Raw genomic sequence first — 22,291 nt, forward strand, 5'->3', positions numbered from 1 at the left:
AGAGTGCCCCCTTACATCAGGTGTCCCCATCAGAGTGCCCCCTTTACATCAGGTGTCCCCATCAGAGTGCCTTCTTACATCAGGTGTCTCCATCAGTGCCCCCTTACATCAGGTGTCCCCATCAGCGTGCCCCCCCTTATATCAGGTGTCCCCATCAGAGTGCCCCCTAACATCAGGTGTTCCCATCAGAGTTCCCCCTTACATCAGGTGTCCCCATCAGAGTGCCCCCTTACATCAGGTGTCCCTATCAGAGTTCCCCCTTACATCAGGTGTCCCCATCAGAGTGCCCCCTTACATCAGGTGTCCCCATCAGAGTGCCCCCTTACATCAGGTGTCCCCATCAGAATGCCCCCTTTACATCAGGTGTCCCTATCAGAGTGCCTTCTTACATCAGAGTGCCCCCTTACATATGAAGCAGACTATAGCTAGCCTCTGCTGACCTTAATCCTCAATCAGTGCACATTGAGAATACACCACTGACCGTAGCTCTAAGCTGGATAAAATTTTAAACTGGGTCGGAGTTGGCCCGCAGGCCATAGTATATAGAGATTGTATAGGTTTTGTAAATGCTTTTAATGGAATAAAAGTTGTATTTTATGATACTCAGTTTCCTTATCTACAGTATGTACCTCATAAAGTTCCATGACTACATATCATGTTCTTAGTACTCTATCAATTGATTGTAGACCAAACGAATCTGTATGCCGACCAGTACATTGTTGCCAACTCAAATTCCAACCTTGCTAGGCCAATCGGGTGGAAACCTATCACAGTTTCCAAATGTAAAACTTCTTTGGGCCTAACTCTTAGCACGGCCTTACAAAAAAAGAATGAATTGTTGGATATTGACCCACAAACTCGATTCATCATATGCCAGTGTTCTCTGCCTGCAATGGCCAGTAAAAGATAGGAGATAATGATGCATTTCAACAATACCCTCTGTCGTCCTCGAGGTGACCCTATGATCAGCCCCTCATATACTACCTCTTCAAGAAATTGGCAGATGTGTATACGCCCCAACAAAACATCCCTCATTTTGCAGGCAGGCTTGCAATAAAGCAGCATCCCCCAACAAGCATGCCCAATCTGGGGTCAAAATGCTAAAGTTCCGTGAGAGGGCCACAGGATACACATACACGCTTAAGAGTTTATGAGGGAAAAGCCAGTCAAGTAAAGTCCTCCAAATGCCCAGAGGAAGGGAAGCAGTGGCAAGATAGTCTGGGACTTGGTGTCCCCACTGTTCCGGTACCACTTGTACATGGACAACTTGGAAGTGAGCGTGTTACTATTTAGACACTTACTGCTGGTTCACATCTAAGCGGGTGGTGCCGCTGCGGATCCACACGAAAATCCGTACAGCCGCAGAGAGACATGCGGACCCGCGGGCTGGTGGCATTAGTTCTAATGGCACGCACCTGCACTGGAAAACTCAACTGTACTGGGAACAGAGTTTCCCGGGCTGCGTTTTCCAAAGTAGTGCAGGGACTTCTTTCCCTGTGTGTCATAGGCACAGGAAACCATTCAAATGAATGGGCTCTCATGCCCAAGCAAAACGCGGCCCACACGGCCGCACATATGTGAACCGAGGGAAATTCAATCTTGGAATTGGCTACTGTGGTGCCGTGAACCCTAAACGCCGGAGCTTCCCCCAACAGCTAGCTAACGCCCAACTTAGAAAGACCCTGTTTGCGCAATTAAGAACTTCTCTTGGTGAAGTGGAAGGACAAACATGATGTTCCGTTCATGCAGATACAAGTCCAAATTTGTGTGGCCTTGTTGAAAAAACTCTCTGCGTCCACAAATATATTCTTAATATGGGAGGGGTGGACTTCAGCAAATCATGAGGCCGTATTTAGCTTCCCGCAAATTTTGACACTGGTACAAAAAGATGTCTTTATATTTATTTCAGATGGCTGTATATAACGGTTTTATAATATACAAAACTATTGAAAGAAATGGATCCTGCAGGAGATTTCCCATCAGCAGTTAAGAAAAAAAAAAAAAATTGTGTATGCGCAATAATGATGGGCCTGGAGTGGTAAGTGGGCCAGGGGCGGACTGACCATTTGGAAATTCGGGCACTGCCCGGGGTCAGTAGGGGGCCCCATGAGATGCCCCTGGTACCTTTTTCATAGGCTTTTTTGAGTTTGGGCAAGGACACAGGGGCCCCATGATTCCCTATTGCCCGGGGGGCCCCATGAGTTGTCTGTCCGCCCCTGAAGTGGGCAAATCACTCCTATACTTCAGCATAACATTTTTCACTTTTTTTTCCTGGCAGAGAATTCTTCATGCACATTGATCGATGCAAAGGGAGGAATTTGTTAAAGTGATTGTAAATCCCAGGCACGTGCACGCGCTCAGACCAGCGTATAATCCCAGGCACGTGCACGCGCTCAGACCAGCGTATAATCCCAGGCACGTGCACGCGCTCAGACCAGCGTATAATCCCAGGCACGCGCTCAGACCAGCGTATAATCCCAGGCACGTGCACACGCTCAGACCAGCGTATAATCCCAGGCACGTGCACACGCTCAGACCAGCGTATAATCCCAGGCACGTGCACACGCTCAGACCAGCGTATAATCCCAGGCACGTGCACACGCTCAGACCAGCGTATAATCCCAGGCACGTGCACACGCTCAGACCAGCGTATAATCCCAGGCACGTGCACACGCTCAGACTAGCGTATATTAGATATGTGCATGTGTTTAGACCAGTGTATATTATCAGATATTTGGAAGTGTTCAAACCAGTGTATAATCCCAGGCACGTGCACACGTTTAGGCTAGCGTATAATCCCAGAACATGCACATGCATAGACCAGTGCATAATCCCAGGCATGTGCACGTGCACAGACCATGTAAATCTGTCACAACATCCAACTATGCAATGACAACTACTAAAGTCTCCAAATAGTAAAGTTCTGCTTTTAAGAAAACCAGTACCGAGAGAAAAATGAAGTTTCCCATTGCCTGGTTACTTGCCTCGAGCTTTAATACATGACCTGGAGCAAGTGCAGAGATCAAGAAAGCACCTATATACTTGCTCAGCAACTTACCTGCTCTGTGTAATTGTTTTGCACAGAGCAGCCCCGATCCTCCTCTTCTTGAGTACCCTACAGGCTCTCTAGGCTCTTCACTCCTGTGGATTGCTCACATAGTAAGCAGCTTGATATTGGGGCACTTGTGCATACTCACTCCCGAGCCCCACTCTGTGTGTCCATTGACACATGGGGGTTGATTTACTAAAATTAGAGAGTGCAAAATCTAGTCAAGCTGTGCATGGTAGCCAAAGGAGCTTCTAACGTCAGCTTGTTCAATTAAGCTTTGACAAGAAAGCCTGGCTACCATGCACAGCTGCACCAGAGGAGCGAGCATGCTCAGGTGTCCCTACAGCAAGCAGCTGCTATGGGAGTAATCAGCAGGATGAAGGAGCCAAGTGAGCCAGCAGGGGACTCAAGAAGAGGAAGATCGGGCTGCTCTGTGCAAAACAATTACGCAGAGTAAGTTTGCCAATGGTTCCTACTGCTGTCCCTCAGCCAGTGAGGAGGGAGAGAGCTGAGATTGGGCTCAGGTAAGTATTAGGAAAGCTGAACACGGAAGAGTTTTTTTACCTTCATGCATAGAATCAGCCATTACAACCACTTTAAAGCGGACCTTTCCACCTATTTTCCAAATTTCACATCCGCATGTACTCTGAACTAGTGTGAAATCACCCAACACTGATTTAAAAAAGAAAACTTTTTGATTTATTTACCTTTCTTCTTTCTGGTCCCCTCAAGGCCCTAGTGAGGTATCCCCAGCTGTAGAGATGTTCCCTGGAAAGGCAACATCACTAAGTGACCCTGTATGTAGGCTGTTAGATCTGGCAGTATTCTGACTGCACATGTGCGAAATGAAGCCTATGACGTAATGCGCTTCACCTCACGCATGCGCTATATGGCATTTAACTAATTCACCATTAAAAAAAAACTTGTTTCCATGAGATCACGGGGGGCACAAATGAGTGTACTGTTGTGCGGCACATGCGCAAGATGGGGGGGGGGGGGGCGTATGATAGCATGCGTTCCACCTCATGCATGCACAAGACATCCTACTTTTCAATAGGACACAGAAGCAGCCTGAAAAGAGATCCACAAGAAGGTGATCCACAAGATCAAATACCACCGAAAGAAAAAAAGGACATACATTTCCTTTGGATGCAGTGTTGCATGACCGTGCAATTGTCAGTTAACCACATGCCGCCCAGCCACTGTAGAAATACGTTGGCAGGGCGGCACGGCTGGGCAAAACCACATTTTAAAACGTGTGTTTTCAAAACAGGTAGGGGGCGCGCGCCAGGAGTGCCGCTGCCCTACCGATCACAGCAGCGGATGTCAGTCGCCGGGTCACAGCCGGTCATTACCGGCTATGTCCCGGCGATTATTGGCAATCACTGACAGAGAGCACAGCTGCAGTAGCTGTGCTTTCTGTCAGTTCCCCGACAGCTCCCGACACGCTGATCGGGACAGAAGATCAGTGTGTCTCCGCCCCCTAGTAAAACACTCCCCCTCACACAGTTAACCCTTTTACTGAATAATAAAGTTAACCCCTTCCTCCCCAGTGCCATTAGTACAGTGTCAGTGGATTTTTGCACTGATCACTGTATTGGTGTCACTGGGGATGTCAGTGACCCCAAGTCAGTACTCCCCCAGTGTCAGAATGTCCACCGTAGTCCCGCCATAAGTTGCTGATCGCCGCCATTATTAGTATAAAAAAAAAAACTAAAAATCCCAGTATCTTTCCCGCCATTTGTAAACGCTATAACTTTCACGTAAACCAATTAATTTACACGTATTGGGTTTTTTTTAGCAAAGACATGTCACATAATGCATTTTGGCAGAAATTTATGACTAAATTTTATTTTTAAATTTTTTTTTACTGGACATGTTTTATAGCAAAAAGTCCAAAATATTGTTTTTTTTCCTCAAAATTGTCAGCCTTTTTTTTTTATAGCGCAAAAAATAAAAAAAACGCACAGGTGATCAAATACCACCGAAAGAAAGCTCAATTTGTGGGAAAAAAAAAGGTTGCAAGTTTCATTTATGTACCGTATTGCATGACCGCGCAATTGTCCGTTAAACTAGCGCAGCGCTGTATAGCAGAAAAATGGCGTAAATTGCATTATCTATACCACAGTTTGTAGACGCTATAACTTCACACAAAGCAATCAATATACACTTATTGGGATTTTTTTTACCAAAAACATGGAGCAGAATACATTTTGGCCTAAATTTATAACCAATTTGAGTTTACTATATATGTTTTATAGCTGAAAATAAAAAATATAGTTTTTCTTCAAAATTTTTGGCCTTTTTTTGTTTATAGCGTGAAAAATAAAAAGCGCACAGGTGATCAAATACCACCGAAAGAAAGCTCTATTTGTGTGAAAAAAAGGACGTAAATTTAGTTTGGGTGCAGCATTGCATGACCGCGCAATTATCAGTTGAATTAGTGCAGCGCCGAGTAGCAAAAGGAGACCTGGTCATTAAGGGGGGTAAATCCTCAGGAGGGCGAGTGGTTAAGCACACAAATTCATTTTTATTGCGCGTGTCATACAGAACAAAAAAAATTTGCACCAACTGTTCCAGAGTAGTTCTCCTTTAAGACATTTCAACATTTGCTGCATTACAATGAATCGTTACATGAAATGCAATGATTGACGATTTTAAACACAAAAAGCCCGTCCTTACAGCAGGACCATGCAATAAAACGTATAAAACTAGAAGTCTTATGGTCAAAAAAAAAAAAAAAAAATCCTCTCAAAACCGTCTCCATCGTGGAGGACTAGAAGCAAAGCTGAATGACCGATACAGTCTGTGGCAGCCGCATCGGCAGGGTATGCGAACTGTGCTGGGATTTGGATTAATGCGTTTTCATGACATAAATACTAAGAAAGGCGCCTCTTATCTCTGGTGATACCAGCGCTGACCAAGAAGAGTTCTGGAACTTTCAGTTTATCTTCCTTTTAAAAAAAAAAAACATGTTGGTCTGTCCTTCAGACACAGACAACGGGAAGAGTCCTTAGCGATACGGCTGATATCTCTGATTGCCGGAATTGTAGGCGTGGTGTCTGTCCTGGTGATAGTGAGAGCGCTCCTGGCGGTATTGGGATTGGCTGTTACCCCAGCCCCTCCCTCCGTGGTGCTGGTTATAGCTGTTGTACGAATCCCGCCTATTATCCCAGCCGCGGTGGCGCCGGTTATCTCGGTACCTGTCAACAAATCCAACAAATCCAAGTCATTCAATATTAGAGGACAATTAGCCATTGCTTAAAGTTTTGCTACTCGCTGGCTTTTAACCCTTTTAATGGCACCGCTGCGTGTATTATGGAGGGGAGGGGGGGGGGGGGGAGGGGGGGGGAGGGGGGGGGGTTTACACACCCAGAAGTGTACACTCCACAAGCTGACTGTCCGCTTTCTAATTGAGTGCCCCATAACCCGTGTCGGGGGGGGGGGAGGGGATCTGCCCCATCACCCGTGTCGGGGGGGGGGGGGGAAATGCCCCATCACCCGTGTCGGGGGGGAATGCCCCATCAGCCGTGTCGGGGGGGGAATGCCCCATCAGCCGTGTTGGGGGGGGGGGGGAATGCCCCATCAGCCGTGTTGGGGGGGGGGGGGAATGCCCCATCAGCCGTGTCGGGGGGGGGGGGGAATGCCCCATCAGCCGTGTCGGGGGGGGGGGGAATGCCCCATCAGCCGTGTCGGGGGGGGGGGAATGCCCCATCAGCCGTGTCGGGGGGGGGGGGGAATGCCCCATCAGCCGTGTCGAGGGGGGGGAATGCCCCGTCAGCCGTGTCGGGGGGGGGGGGGGGAATGCCCCGTCACCCGTGTCGGGGGGGGGGGGGAATGCCCCGTCACCCGTGTCAGGGTGGGGGGAATGCCCCATCACCCGTGTCGGGGTGGGGGGGAATGCCCCATCAGCCGTGTCGGGGTGGGGGGGAATGCCCCATCAGCTGTGTCGGGGGGGGGGGGGGAATGCCCCATCAGCCGTGTCGGGGGGGGGGAATGCCCCATCAGCCGTGTCCGGGGGGGGGGGGGGGGGTGCCCCATCTCCCGCGTCGGGGGGGAGTGCCAGTTGGGGGGAAGAGTGCCCCATCACCCGTGTCAGTGGGGGGGGGGGGGGAGAGTGCGAGAAGTGCCCCCATCACCCATGTCAGTGGGGGGGGGGGGGGGAAGAGTGCCCCATCACCCGTGTCAGTGGGGGGGGGGGGGAGAGAGTGTCCCATCCCTGGTGTCAGTGGGAGGACTGGTGTCCCATCATTGGTGTCAGTGGGAGGAATGGTGCCCCATCATTGGTGTCAGTGGGAGGAATGGTGCCCCATCATTGGTGTCAGTGGGAGGAATGGTGCCCCATCATTGGTGTCAGTGGGAGGAATGGTGCCCCATCATTGGTGTCAGTGGGAGGAATGGTGCCCCATCATTGGTGTCAGTGGGAGGAATGGTGCCCCATCATTGGTGTCAGTGGGAGGAATAGTGCCCCATCATTGGTGTCAGTGGGAGGAATAGTGCCCCATCATTGGTGTCAGTGGGGGGAATAGTGCCCCATCATTGGTGTCAGTGGGGGGAATAGTGCCCCATCGTTGGTGTCAGTGGGGGGAATAGTGCCCCATCGTTGGTGTCAGTGGGGGGAATAGTGCCCCATCGTTGGTGTCAGTGGGGGGAATAGTGCCCCATCGTTGGTGTCAGTGGGGGGAATAGTGCCCCATCGTTGGTGTCAGTGGGGGGAATAGTGCCCCATCGTTGGTGTCAGTGGGGGGAATAGTGCCCCATCGTTGGTGTCAGTGGGGGGAATAGTGCCCCATCGTTGGTGTCAGTGGGGGGAATAGTGCCCCATCGTTGGTGTCAGTGGGGGGAATAGTGCCCCATCGTTGGTGTCAGTGGGGGGAATAGTGCCCCATCGTTGGTGTCAGTGGGGGGAATAGTGCCCCATCGTTGGTGTCAGTGGGGGGAATAGTGCCCCATCGTTGGTGTCAGTGGGGGGAATAGTGCCCCATCGTTGGTGTCAGTGGGGGGAATAGTGCCCCATCGTTGGTGTCAGTGGGGGAATAGTGCCCCATCGTTGGTGTCAGTGGGGGGAATAGTGCCCCATCGTTGGTGTCAGTGGGGGGAATAGTGCCCCATCGTTGGTGTCAGTGGGGGGAATAGTGCCCCATCGTTGGTGTCAGTGGGGGGAATAGTGCCCCATCGTTGGTGTCAGTGGGGGGAATAGTGCCCCATCGTTGGTGTCAGTGGGGGGAATAGTGCCCCATCGTTGGTGTCAGTGGGGGGAATAGTGCCCCATCGTTGGTGTCAGTGGGGGGAATAGTGCCCCATCGTTGGTGTCAGTGGGGGAATAGTGCCCCATCGTTGGTGTCAGTGGGAGGAATAGTGCCCCATCGTTGGTGTCAGTGGGAGGAATAGTGCCCCATCGTTGGTGTCAGTGGGAGGAATAGTGCCCCATCGTTGGTGTCAGTGGGAGGAATAGTGCCCCATCGTTGGTGTCAGTGGGAGGAATAGTGCCCCATCGTTGGTGTCAGTGGGAGGAATAGTGCCCCATCGTTGGTGTCAGTGGGAGGAATAGTGCCCCATCGTTGGTGTCAGTGGGAGGAATAGTGCCCCATCGTTGGTGTCAGTGGGAGGAATAGTGCCCCATCGTTGGTGTCAGTGGGAGGAATAGTGCCCCATCGTTGGTGTCAGTGGGAGGAATAGTGCCCCATCGTTGGTGTCAGTGGAGGAATAGTGCCCCATCGTTGGTGTCAGTGGGAGGAATAGTGCCCCATCGTTGGTGTCAGTGGGAGGAATAGTGCCCCATCGTTGGTGTCAGTGGGAGGAATAGTGCCCCATCGTTGGTGTCAGTGGGAGGAATAGTGCCCCATCGTTGGTGTCAGTGGGAGGAATAGTGCCCCATCGTTGGTGTCAGTGGGAGGAATAGTGCCCCATCGTTGGTGTCAGTGGGAGGAATAGTGCCCCATCGTTGGTGTCAGTGGGAGGAATAGTGCCCCATCGTTGGTGTCAGTGGGAGGAATAGTGCCCCATCGTTGGTGTCAGTGGGAGGAATAGTGCCCCATCGTTGGTGTCAGTGGGAGGAATAGTGCCCCATCGTTGGTGTCAGTGGGAGGAATAGTGCCCCATCGTTGGTGTCAGTGGGAGGAATAGTGCCCCATCGTTGGTGTCAGTGGGGGGAATAGTGCCCCATCGTTGGTGTCAGTGGGGGGAATAGTGCCCCATCGTTGGTGTCAGTGGGGGGAATAGTGCCCCATCGTTGGTGTCAGTGGGGGGAATAGTGCCCCATCGTTGGTGTCAGTGGGGGGAATAGTGCCCCATCGTTGGTGTCAGTGGGAGGAATAGTGCCCCATCGTTGGTGTCAGTGGGAGGAATAGTGCCCCATCGTTGGTGTCAGTGGAGGAATAGTGCCCCATCGTTGGTGTCAGTGGGAGGAATAGTGCCCCATCGTTGGTGTCAGTGGGAGGAATAGTGCCCCATCGTTGGTGTCAGTGGGAGGAATAGTGCCCCATCGTTGGTGTCAGTGGGAGGAATAGTGCCCCATCGTTGGTGTCAGTGGGAGGAATAGTGCCCCATCGTTGGTGTCAGTGGGAGGAATAGTGCCCCATCGTTGGTGTCAGTGGGAGGAATAGTGCCCCATCGTTGGTGTCAGTGGGAGGAATAGTGCCCCATCGTTGGTGTCAGTGGGAGGAATAGTGCCCCATCGTTGGTGTCAGTGGAGGAATAGTGCCCCATCGTTGGTGTCAGTCGGAGGAATAGTGCCCCATCGTTGGTGTCAGTCGGAGGAATAGTGCCCCATCGTTGGTGTCAGTGGGAGGAATAGTGCCCCATCGTTGGTGTCAGTGGGAGGAATAGTGCCCCATCGTTGGTGTCAGTGGGAGGAATAGTGCCCCATCGTTGGTGTCAGTGGGAGGAATAGTGCCCCATCGTTGGTGTCAGTGGGAGGAATAGTGCCCCATCGTTGGTGTCAGTGGGAGGAATAGTGCCCCATCGTTGGTGTCAGTGGGAGGAATAGTGCCCCATCGTTGGTGTCAGTGGGAGGAATAGTGCCCCATCGTTGGTGTCAGTGGGAGGAATAGTGCCCCATCGTTGGTGTCAGTGGGAGGAATAGTGCCCCATCGTTGGTGTCAGTGGGAGGAATAGTGCCCCATCGTTGGTGTCAGTGGGAGGAATAGTGCTCCATCATTGGTGTCAGTGGGAGGAATAGTGCCCCATCGTTGGTGTCAGTGGGGGGAATAGTGCCCCATCGTTGGTATCAGTGGGGGGAATAGTGCCCCATCGTTGGTGTCAGTGGGAGGAATAGTGCCCCATCGTTGGTGTCAGTGGGAAGAATAGTGCCCCATCGTTGGTGTCAGTGGGAGGAATAGTGCCCCATCGTTGGTGTCAGTGGGAGGAATAGTGCCCCATCGTTGGTGTCAGTGGGAGGAATAGTGCCCCATCGTTGGTGTCAGTGGGAGGAATAGTGCCCCATCGTTGGTGTCAGTGGGAGGAATAGTGCCCCATCATTGGTGTCAGTGGGAGGAATAGTGCTCCATCATTGGTGTCAGTGGGAGGAATAGTGCCCCATCATTGGTGTCAGTGGGGGGAATAGTGCTCCATCATTGGTGTCAGTGGGGGGAATAGTGCCCCATCATTGGTGTCAGTGGGGGGAATAGTGTCCCATCATTGGTGTCAGTGGGGGGAATAGTGCCCCATCATTGGTGTCAGTGGGGGGAATAGTGCCCCATCATTGGTGTCAGTGGGGGGAATAGTGCCCCATCATTGGTGTCAGTGGGGGGAATAGTGCCCCATCATTGGTGTCAGTGGGGGGAATAGTGCCCCATCATTGGTGTCAGTGGGGGGAATAGTGCCCCATCATTGGTGTCAGTGGGGGGAATAGTGCCCCATCATTGGTGTCAGTGGGGGGAATAGTGCCCCATCATTGGTGTCAGTGGGGGGAATAGTGCCCCATCATTGGTGTCAGTGGGGGGAATAGTGCCCCATCATTGGTGTCAGTGGGGGGAATAGTGCCCCATCATTGGTGTCAGTGGGGGGAATAGTGCCCCATCATTGGTGTCAGTGGGGGGAATAGTGCCCCATCATTGGTGTCAGTGGGGGGAATAGTGCCCCATCATTGGTGTCAGTGGGGGGAATAGTGCCCCATCATTGGTGTCAGTGGGGGGAATAGTGCCCCATCATTGGTGTCAGTGGGGGGAATAGTGCCCCATCATTGGTGTCAGTGGGGGGAATAGTGCCCCATCATTGGTGTCAGTGGGGGGAATAGTGCCCCATCATTGGTGTCAGTGGGGGGAATAGTGCCCCATCATTGGTGTCAGTGGGAGGAATAGTGCCCCATCATTGGTGTCAGTGGGAGGAATAGTGCCCCAAGGGCCGGGTAAAACCAAGCAAAGGGCTGCATCCTGAAGACTAGGGATATAGATGGTAATTACCACTTAATGCAAATTAGCTGATTAATCGGTTCATCATAAAGCTCCTCTAGCCGGCTACTTCTCAGTGACAACAATCTCAAAAGCAATAGCTCAGGCACTGAAACGCCATCAGTATACAGGTGTCATGTACCTATCCTGGTTTCTTTGGTGCCCCCCCCACCATTCTTCGACAAGGGGAGGCTGGCTCTCCGGCGCTTTCACATATTCCTGATACTCCTCGTCCCGTTCTGTGAAGCGATCAGCAAACATATCTTCATACATCTTTTTTACATCCGATGTATCTGTCATCCTGGAAAACACACAGAAAGCTCAGGAGAAGTAAAAGTGAGGATGTGTGACACCCCTGCTAGTGGTAATTGGTACATCCCGCCCACCGGCTCAACTTAGATCACTGGCAGTCTTCGAGGGGCCCCAAACCTCACATATTTAACCCCTTCCAGTCCGGACGCTTCCCCCCCCCCCTTCCAGTCCGGACGCTTTCCCCCCCCTTCCAGTCCGGACGCTTTCCCCCCCCCCCTTCCAGTCCGGACGCTTTCCCCCCCCCCTTCCAGTCCGGACGCTTTCCCTTCCCCCTTCCAGTCCGGACGCTTTCCCTTCCCCCTTCCAGTCCGGACGCTTTCCCCCCCCCCTTCCAGTCCGGTCGCTTTCCCCCCCCCCTTCCAGTCCGGTCGCTTTCCCCCCCCCTTCCAGTCCGGACGCTTTCCCCCCCCCCTTCCAGTCCGGACGCTTTCCCCCCCCCCCTTCCAGTCCGGACGCTTCCCCCCCCCCTTCCAGTCCGGACACTTTCCCCCCCTTCCAGTCCGGACACTTTCCCCCCTTCCAGTCCGGACACTTCCCCCCCCCCCTTCCAGTCCGGACACTTTCACCCCCTTCCAGTCCGGACACTTTCCCCCCTTCCAGTCCGGACACTTCCCCCCCCCCCCTTCCAGTCCGGACACTTTCACCCCCTTCCAGTCCGGACACTTTCCCCCCTTCCAGTCCAGGCCAATTTTCACACTTTGAATGACAATTGCGCGGTCATGCAACACTGTACCCATAGGAATTTTTTAGCACTTTTTTGAGACAGATAAAACTTTATTTTGGTGGTATTTATTCACCACTGGGATTTTTATTTTTTCTGCTATATAAATGAAAATGTCCAAACATTTTGAAAAAAAAAAAAAAGTGTTTTTCTTATAAAATTATGCAAATAAATAATCTTTCTTCGTAAATCTTGTCCAAAATGTATTTAGTTATCCTTTAAGTAAAAGAAAAACCCAAATTAGTTTATAACCAAAAATTCTAATTTTTCTAATTTTTTTTACATTTTAATTTTTATATTATTTATGTTTTTTTAAACATACTGTCACCCTAGCAGTACAGTGTTACCTCCCGTTTGAGGTCTGGTTCGCACCAATATGTATTTTAGGGCTTTTTGCGAAAATGCACTTCAGTCCATTTAGCATGTTTTTTTTTGCTGTATAAAATGAAAAAGTCCAAAAATGTGTTTTTCTTATAAAATTTTGCAAATAATCTTTCTTCATAAATCTTGGCCAAAATTTATTCAGTTATCTTTTTAGTTAAAAAAAAAAAAAAAAATCAAAAATTAGTTTATATCCAAAAATAATTAAAAAAAATATTTTTACATTTTTTTATATTATTTATGTTTTTTTTTAACATACTGTCACCCTAGCAGTACAGGGTCACCATAGTGACACTGCACTACTTGTGGGGGGTGATGAAGATTTTTTTTTTTTTTTTTACAGCGATTGCTGTTACACCCATATAGGATATAAAAGCAATCATTTCTCCTTCTCTCTGGATGCATTCTTGCAGACATTGAGAACTTTTTTTTACATTTTTTATATTATTTATGTTTTTTTTACATACTGTCACCCTAGCAGCACAGTGTCACCATGGTGACACTGTACTAATTGTGGGGGGTGATGAAGATTTTGTTGTTTTTTTTTAACGCAGATTGCTTTTACACCCATAAAGGCTATACAAGCAATCATTTCTTCTCTCTGGCTGCATTCTTGCAGCCATTGAGAACTACTGTGTGAGCTGTGATTGGTCACAGCTTATCACATGGTACAGGGCTATTCACAACAGCCTTGTACCATGTGACCTGTGATCATTCACAGATTTCACACGTAGTAAGCAATGATGTCACAAGTGACATCTTGCTTACTACTCTGCATGTGATCACTGATTGGCCAATCAGTGATCACATAATTGGGACCTCGTAGAGAGGTCCCGTCCGACGATCCATGTGTTACTGTGTCCGGAGGACACAGCGGGCAGCGGATCTCGGTGCTTCGCGCTCCCAGCTAGAAATGGCGGGTGCCATTTATGAACAGCAACCCGCCCCTGGAGTGCCACCGCCCTGCCGTTTATAAACAGCAGGCGGACAGCAAGTGGTTAAGACAGGAAGTGAACTGCTTTATTTTAACACAAACACCAGATATATATACACAGGGCGGGGAAATACAACCAGGAACAGGAAACACATCAGCAGGCCGACCCATCAAAGGGAAGGGCTGCAGGACACACCCCCCACCAAACCAAGATACACAATAGAACAATGGGACAAAGCACTTGGCAGTGAACAATGAACAACCCCCACACCAATACACAAATATTACATCCCATAATAGTTTGCTAGAACAATGGGATGCAGCCCCATGGTAGAGAACAATGAACAACCCCCACCCCAATATTAGACCATTTCACCCTGTACCCCTAACAGGCACAGGGTGACTTACACACAAGAGGAATATGGGAGCTGATACAGGGGTCCCCCCAACCCCAAAAGTCACTCCCGTCACAATATATATTCGTTTTTAAAAACTGAGCATTTCGGTTTTTCGGCCAAGTGCGTTTTAAATTTTATTTATTGGTTTTGGCACCAGAATTTTCATTTTGGTGCACCACTAAATAAAAGTGATATAAAAAAAAAATAATTAAAGGGGCAGTGTAAAAATAAAAAAAATAAATGAATGAAAACATTTTTTTAAACCACCCCTATCATTCGCTTGGGCGCAGAAGCGAACGCATACGTAAATCACGCACACATATGTAAACGGTGTTCGCAGCACACGTGACGTATCGCCAGAAGCGTTAGAGCGAGAGCAATCATTCTAGAGCCAGACCTCCTGAGTAACTCTAATCACACAACCTGTAAAAATTATTCAGCGTCACCTATGGAAATTTAAGTACCGAAAATTGTCGCCATTCAATTTTAAAGCGTGACACGTTAGGTATCTACTTTCTCGCCGTAACATCCTCTTTCATATTTGACAAAAAAAAAATGGGGTATATCATTTGTTTTTATTTTTAATTCACTAAAGTGTATTTCTTAAAAAAAAAAAAAAATTGCGTCTGAAAAATTGTTACGCAAGTACAACGTGACATAAAAAAAATGTCATTCTCTAGGGTCTTTGTTAAAAAAAAAATAATAATAAATATAAATTATATATATATATATATATATATATATATATATATATATATAAATAAAATGGGGTTTTTAAGTAATTTTCTAGAAAAAAAATACCGATTTAAATTGTAAACAAAACGTCATAGATTTTCTATTTTTGGCCTTTTGGTAAATAAAAAAATGTTTCGGGCAAAAAAAAAAAGGTTGAATCCTGGAGGCCCTCTGATCCCACCATGGAGGAAGAGAGCTCCGAGGAAGCAGTAAAGAGACCCTAAAGGAGAATGACCAGCCGCCTCCCCACCGTGACCGGGCCCAACACCGACTCACCTGACACAAGAACCGAATACAACCAGCACAATCGAGGATCACACACACACACACTAGACGTCGCAGGATAGTGACATCATCAGTTTACACCCTCTGTGGGTGGATGACACGAACGGCTCTGGTCGCAAACTGGAACGCCCTTTCCGACAGGAAACATGTGACCTCCACTCCACCATTTTTTCTTTTGAATGAACTTTAAAAAACAACCAATGGCTGCAGACTGGAGCTCCACTCGACAGGAAACATGTGACTTCAACTACAACTTTTTTTTTTTAAATGAACTTTAATTTAAAAAAACACCAATAGAAACTCAAGGAAGCGGAAGTCACATATTTCTTGTCGCATCTGCATTTCCCGAAGGAATATTGCTGCAGACTGGAGCTCCACTCTCGACAGGAAACATGTGACCTCTACTCTAATTTTTTTCTTTATAAAAATTAACTTTAATTAAACTAACAACCACTAGACACAACTCAAGGAAGTGGAGGTCACGTGTTTCTTGTCACATCTATATTTCCCATGGGTAACTGGCTGCAGATTGGAGCTCCACTCTCGACAGGAAACATGTGAGCTCAACTCCAACTTTTTTTTTTTTAATGAACTTTAATGTAAAAAAAAAACAATAGACACTCAAGGAAGTGGAGGTCACATGTTTCTTGTCACGTTTGCATCTGGAATCTTGTTGCAGACTGGAGCTCCACTCTCGACAGGAAAACATGTGACCTCCACTTCAATTTTTTTTTTCTCTATAAAAATTAACTTTAATGAAACAAACAACCACTAGACACAACTCAAGGAAGTGGAGGTCACATGTTTCTTGTCACATCTGTATTTCCCATGGTTATCTGGCTGCAGATTGGACAGGAAACATGTGACTTCAACTCCAACATTTATTTTTTTTTAAATAAACTTTTAAAAAACGCCAATAGACACTCAAGGAAGTGGAGGTCTCATGTTTCTTTTCACGTTTGCATCCGGAATCTTGTTGCAGACTGGAGCTCCACTCTCGACAGGAAACATGTGACCTCCACTCCAACTTTTATTTTTTAAAAATTAACTTTAATGTAACAAACCACCAATAGACACTCAAGGAAGCGGAGGTCACATGTTTCTTGTCGCATCTGCATTTCCCAATGGAATTTTGCTGCATACTGGAGCTCCACTCTCGACAGAAAACTTGTGACCTCTGCTCTAATTTTTTTTTTCTTTTTAAAAATGAACTTTAATGTAATAAACAACCACTAGACACAACTCAAGGAAGTGGAGGTCACATGTTTCTGGTCACATCTGTATTTCCCATGGGTCTCTGGCTGCAGACTGGAGCTCCACTCCCAGCAGGAATCATTTGACCTCCACAGCTTTTTTTTAATTTTTTTAAATCAACTTTACACTTTCCCTCCAGACCAGGGGCGGACTGACAACTCATGGGGCCCCCAAGCAATTGGGGATCATGGGGCCCCTGTGTCCTTGCCCACACTCAAAAGACACCCAAAAAAGCCTATAAAAGGTACCAGGGGCATTTTATGGGGCCCCCTACTGACCCCGGGCCCTCGGGCAGTGCCCTAGTGCTCGAATGGTCAGTCCGCCCCTGCTCCAGAGTATTCCCCCCCCACCCCCCTTCCTGGCCAGGCCATTTTTTTGCGATATGGCGCTGCTTTACTTTGACAATTGTGTGGTCATGCAACGCTGCACCCAAATTAAATTTATTTCCTTTTTTACCCACAAATAGAGATTTCATTCAGTGGCGTTTGATCGCCTCTGCATTTTTAATTTTTTGCGCTATAAATGAAAAAAAAACGACAATTTTGAAAAAAAAAACATTTTCTACTTTTTGCTATAAAAATATTTAAAAATAGATTTTCGTCATAAATTTAGGCTATAATGTATTCTGCTCTGTGTCTTTGCTAAAAAAAATCCCAATACGTGTAAATTATTTGGTGTACGTGAAAGTTGTAGCATTTACAAATGGCGGTATAGATACTGGAATTTTTATTTTTTTATTTTTTTTACTTATAGCGGTACCAGGGGCGGACTGACAACTGGGGCCCCCGGGCAATAGGGGATCATGGGGCCCCTGTGTCCTTCCCCAAACTCAAAAAAGCCTATGAAAAAGGTACCAGGGGCATCTCATGGGGCCCCCTACTGACCGCGGGCCCTCGTGCAGTGCCTGAGTTTCCAAATGATCAGTCCACCCCTGAGCGGGACTGTGACGGCATTCTGACACTGGGGGGGAAATGACTAACTGCCACTGACATCTCCAGTGACACCAATACAGTGATCAATGCTAATAAAAAGCACCGACACTGTACTAATGGCACTGGGCAGGAAGGGGTCAACATCTGGGGCGATCAAAGGGTTAACTGTGTGTTAGGGAGTGTGTTTATTGTGTACTGTGTGGCTGTTTTACTAAGGAGACCTGCTGTGCAGAGAGATACAAAGCAGCATGTCCCTGCTGACAGGAGAGAGACCTGTGTTGTTTACAAACAGATCTCTCCCCTCTTAGCTTCGCCAACGTTCACAGAGTCCTGGTGGAAAAAAAAAATAAAAAATTGCTGGCCTGGACCCAGTGATTGACATCTTCAGGAGTGAATAGCAGCGCAGGTATGGGAATGCAAAATCACGTATTTTTTAATCTGCTTTGGGCGGCAAGCAAGTGGTTAATAAACGGTTTCCAGTACTCATAGATGGCGCTTCCCTGTCTTTCTATACTGGGTTCACACAGGAGCGGTGGGGGAAACTGCATGTGATTTGGACAGGAATCACACCACATTCCTGTTCAAACCCACATGGAAGAAAAATATATTTGAAATTTATTTTAAAAATATTCTTCCCAAATATATTGACATATATTTGATATGCTACAATTTTGGCCATATTTAATATATTTAAAAAAAAAATATATATATATATATATATATATATATATATACACATATACCCCAAGGATCCAGAGTATGGAGGAAGAATGGAGAGGCACAAGGACCCCGAGTATGGAGGAAGAATGGAGAAGCACAAGGACCCCGAGTATGGAGGAAGAATGGAGAAGCACAAGGACCCCAAGTATGGAGGAAGAATGGAGAGGCCCAAGGACCCCGAGTATGGAGGAAGAATGGAGAGGCACAAGGACCCCGAGTATGGAGGAAGAATGGAGAGGCCCAAGGACCCCGAGTATGGAGGAAGAATGGAGAGGCCCAAGGACCCCGAGTATGGAGGAAGAATGGAGAGGCCCAAGGACCCCGAGTATGGAGGAAGAATGGAGAGGCACAAGGACCCCGAGTATGGAGGAAGAATGGAGAGGCCCAAGGACCCCGAGTATGGAGGAAGAATGGAGAGGCCCAAGGACCCCGAGTATGGAGGAAGAATGGAGAGGCACACACTGCAAGATGCTTGAAGTCCAGTGTGAAGTTTCCACAGTCTGTGTTGATTTGGGGAGCCATGTCATCTGCTGGTGTTGGTCCACTGTGCTTCATTAAGTCCAGGGTCAACGCAGCCGTCTACCAGGAGATTTTGGAGCTCTTCCTGCTTCCTTCCGCAGATGAGCTTTATGGGGATGCTGACTTCATTTTCCAGCAGGACTTGGCTCTGCCCACACTGCCAAAAGCACCGAAACCTGGTTCAATGACCATGGGATTACTGTGATTGATTGGCCAGCAAACTCGCCTGACCTGAACCCCATAGAGAATCTATGGGGCATTGCCAAGAGAAAGATGAGAGACATGAGACCCAACAATGCAGAAGAGCTGAAGGCCGCTATTGAAGCATCCTGGTCTTCCATAACACCTCAGCAGTGCCACAGGCTGATAGCTTCCATGCCACGCCGCATTGAGGCAGTAATTGCTGCAAAAGGGGCCCAAACCAAGTACTGAGTACATATGCAGCTTCTACTTTTCAGAGGTCCGATATTGTTCTATGTACAATCCGTGTTTTATTGATTGCATGGAATATTCTCATTTTCTGAGACTGTGGATTTGGGGTTTTCATGAGCTGTAAGCCATAATCATCACAATGATGACAAATCACGGCTTGAACTATCTTGCTTTGCATGTAATGAGTCCCATATATTAGTTTCACCTTTTAAGTTGCTGCACTGAAATAAATGAACTTTTGCACCATATTCTAATTTTTCGAGTTTCACCTGTATATATATGTCGCTCCATTTCCTCAAATTGAACCTTTCCAAAACTAAGCTCCTAATTTTCAACCCAGCCCGCGCCCCCCCCCCCCCCAATCCTCTCCATCACGACCAACAACGCCACCATCAGTCCCACCCCACAAGCCAAAGTCCTAGGTGTCACTCAAACCTGTCCTTCCAACCCCATGTCCAATCGCTGGTAAACTCATGCAGGCTCCACCTCCGCAACATCTCCAAAATACGTCTGTTCCTAACCCCAGACACTACTAAACTACTCATTCACTCCCTTATTATTTCACGTCTGGATTACTGCAACTCCCTTCTCACCGACCTCATCATAGACTATCCCCTCTTCAGTCTATCCTGAATTCTGCAGCCAGACTCATCCACCTTACCAACCGCTCCGTATCCGCCACCCCTCTCTGTCATTCCCTCCACTGGCTCCACCCCCCTCTGTCATTCCCTCCACTGGCTCCACCCCTCTCTGTCATTCCCTCCACTGGCTCCACCCCCCTCTGTCATTCCCTCCACTGGCTTCCGATTGCCCAACGCATTAAATTCAAAATACTGACATACAAAGCTATCCATAACTCTGCCCCAAACTACCTCACCGACCTAATATCCAAATACCACCCAACCCGTAATCTTCGCTCCTCACAGGACCTCCTACTTTCTAGCTCCCTGGTCTCCTCCTCCCACACCCGACTGCAGGACTTCTCCAGGACTTCCCCCATCCTCTGGAACTCCCTACCCCAATCCATCAGACTGTCACCTACCCTCCTCACCTTTAGGGGCACCCTAAAAACCCATCTCTTCAGGGAACCCTACCCCGCCCTCACCTAACAGCTGATCTCCTCCAATCCTCCTACCACTCCATCCCCCACAGCCACTTCCTCCTGTACCACCATCCCCTCCCTCCTAGATTGTAAGCTCGAAAGAGCAGGGCCCGCGAACCCCTCGTGTATTGTTTTGTTACTGTATTGTCTCATGTTCTGTCCCCCACTATAATGTACAGCGCTGAGCAAACCTTCTGGCGCTATATAAATACTGTATAATAATAATAATAATATACACACACACACACATATATATATATATATATATATATATATATATATATAAAATATATACACATACATACATACACACACATAGACACATATACATATACATACTCACACACACTGTAAGTTGAAATCCGTTTTTGTTACAAAATATATGAAAAAAAAATTTAAAAAATACATTTCAAATATACTGTATGTATTTGCAAATACAAATCTACATTTTTGGAACGCATTTACAAATATATGTTAAAATGACTTTTTTATATGTTAAAAAAAAACTGAAGAATATATTTCTAATCAGCTCCCCTAATGCAGCCTGGCTTGTGCATGCAGCACTACACTGCTTCTAGGCAAATGACCCGGAAGTGATTCCCCCCTCTTTTTTCTTTGGTAAATCCCTTTTGGATGTGTTTGGAGCTAAGTTATTTGTCATCTTTCCGGTTATTTTCAAATGGCACCATCCCGGGTTGTATCCATGTGCAAACCACTGCGGGTTCGCAATTGGTGTGTTCGGGCGGGACCTCTCCAGGAGACGCTTTGGGCAGTTTCTCATCTCTTTTCCTCACACTGTATTACCATCTATGCCGTGAGGGGCCTGTGCATACTCTCCACCGTATCATGAGAACTGACAATTTTTAGCCTTTTGGCAGTCTACGTGTACTTTTTGCCGCTACATGGGGCCTCTTTGAGCACCTCTGAGGAAGAGACGACGCTTAGTCTCGAAACGTGTCAGTGGCAACATTTGCATGACCAAGCTTTCATCATTAAATACCAAGTTACACACTCTATGATATTTGCCGCCATAATTTATGTATTTTAACTGGTTATGTCTTTTTTTTAAGATTGTATAAAATTGAGTGTCATGTTTTAACTGCTGATTTAGTAGTCTATTTACACATCTGTGCCTTCAATGTCTCACCCATTAGAGGACCTTTCGACCAACTTTGTATTTACATTGAGACTCCACCAAAATGTGATATTCATGTTGAGACTCCATCAGAATGTGACCTTCACATTGAGACTCCACCAGAAGGTGACATTCACATTGAGACTCCACCAGAATGTAATGTTCATGTCAAGACTCCATCAGAATGTGACATTCACATTGAGACTCCACTACTATGTGACGTTCACATTGAGCCACCACCAGAATGTGACGTTTACATTGAGACTCCACCAAAATGTGACGTTCACGTTGAGACATCACCAGAATGTGACATTCACATTGAGACTCCATCAGAATGGGACATTCACGTTGAGACTCCATCAGAATGGGACATTCATGTTGAGACTCCATCAGAATGGGACATTCACGTTGAGACTCCACCAAAATGGGACATTCACGCTGAGACTCCATCAGAATGGGACTTTTATGTTGAGACTCCACCAGAATGTGACATTTACTTTGAGACTCCACCAGAATATGACGTTCAAATTGAGACCCCACCAGAATGTGACATTCACATTGAGACTCCACCAGAAGGTGACATTCACATTAAGACTCCACCAGAAGGTGACATTCACATTGAGACTCCACCAGAAGGTGACATTCACATTAAGACTCCACCAGAAGGTGACATTCACATTAAGACTCCATCAGAAGGTGACATTCACATTGAGACTCCACCAGAAGGTGTCATTCACATTAAGACGCCGCCAGAATGTGACTTTTATGTTGAGACTCCACCAGAATGTGACATTTACTTTGAGACTCCACCAGAATATGACGTTCAAATTGAGACCCCACCAGAATGTGACATTCACATTGAGACTCCACCAGAAGGTGACATTCACATTAAGACTCCAGCAGAAGGTGACATTCACATTGAGACTCCACCAGAAGGTGACATTCACATTAAGACTCCACCAGAAGGTGACATTCACATTGAGACTCCACCA

At 47.6% G+C, this 22,291-nt stretch overlaps 1 protein-coding gene across 1 annotated transcript; it reads right to left on the reverse strand.

Annotated features, from left to right (window-relative positions):
• Window positions 1-5,559: 5,559 nt before the first annotated feature.
• Window positions 5,560-15,332, reverse strand: LOC149432305 (RNA guanine-N7 methyltransferase activating subunit-like). Its single transcript, XM_089665270.1, has 3 exons — window positions 15,197-15,332; window positions 11,582-11,740; window positions 5,560-6,252 (listed from the first exon to the last, which is right to left on the reverse strand). Exons 2-3 carry the CDS (start codon window positions 11,737-11,739, stop codon window positions 6,063-6,065), a joined length of 348 nt encoding a protein of 115 aa, XP_089521396.1. The 5' UTR covers window position 11,740; window positions 15,197-15,332; the 3' UTR covers window positions 5,560-6,062.
• Window positions 15,333-22,291: the final 6,959 nt, after the last annotated feature.

Source organism: Staurois parvus, unplaced genomic scaffold (genome assembly GCF_062004578.1).
Source record: "Staurois parvus isolate SC_StPar_1 unplaced genomic scaffold, SC_StPar_1.0 ptg002170l, whole genome shotgun sequence".
NCBI lineage: Eukaryota > Metazoa > Chordata > Amphibia > Anura > Ranidae > Staurois > Staurois parvus.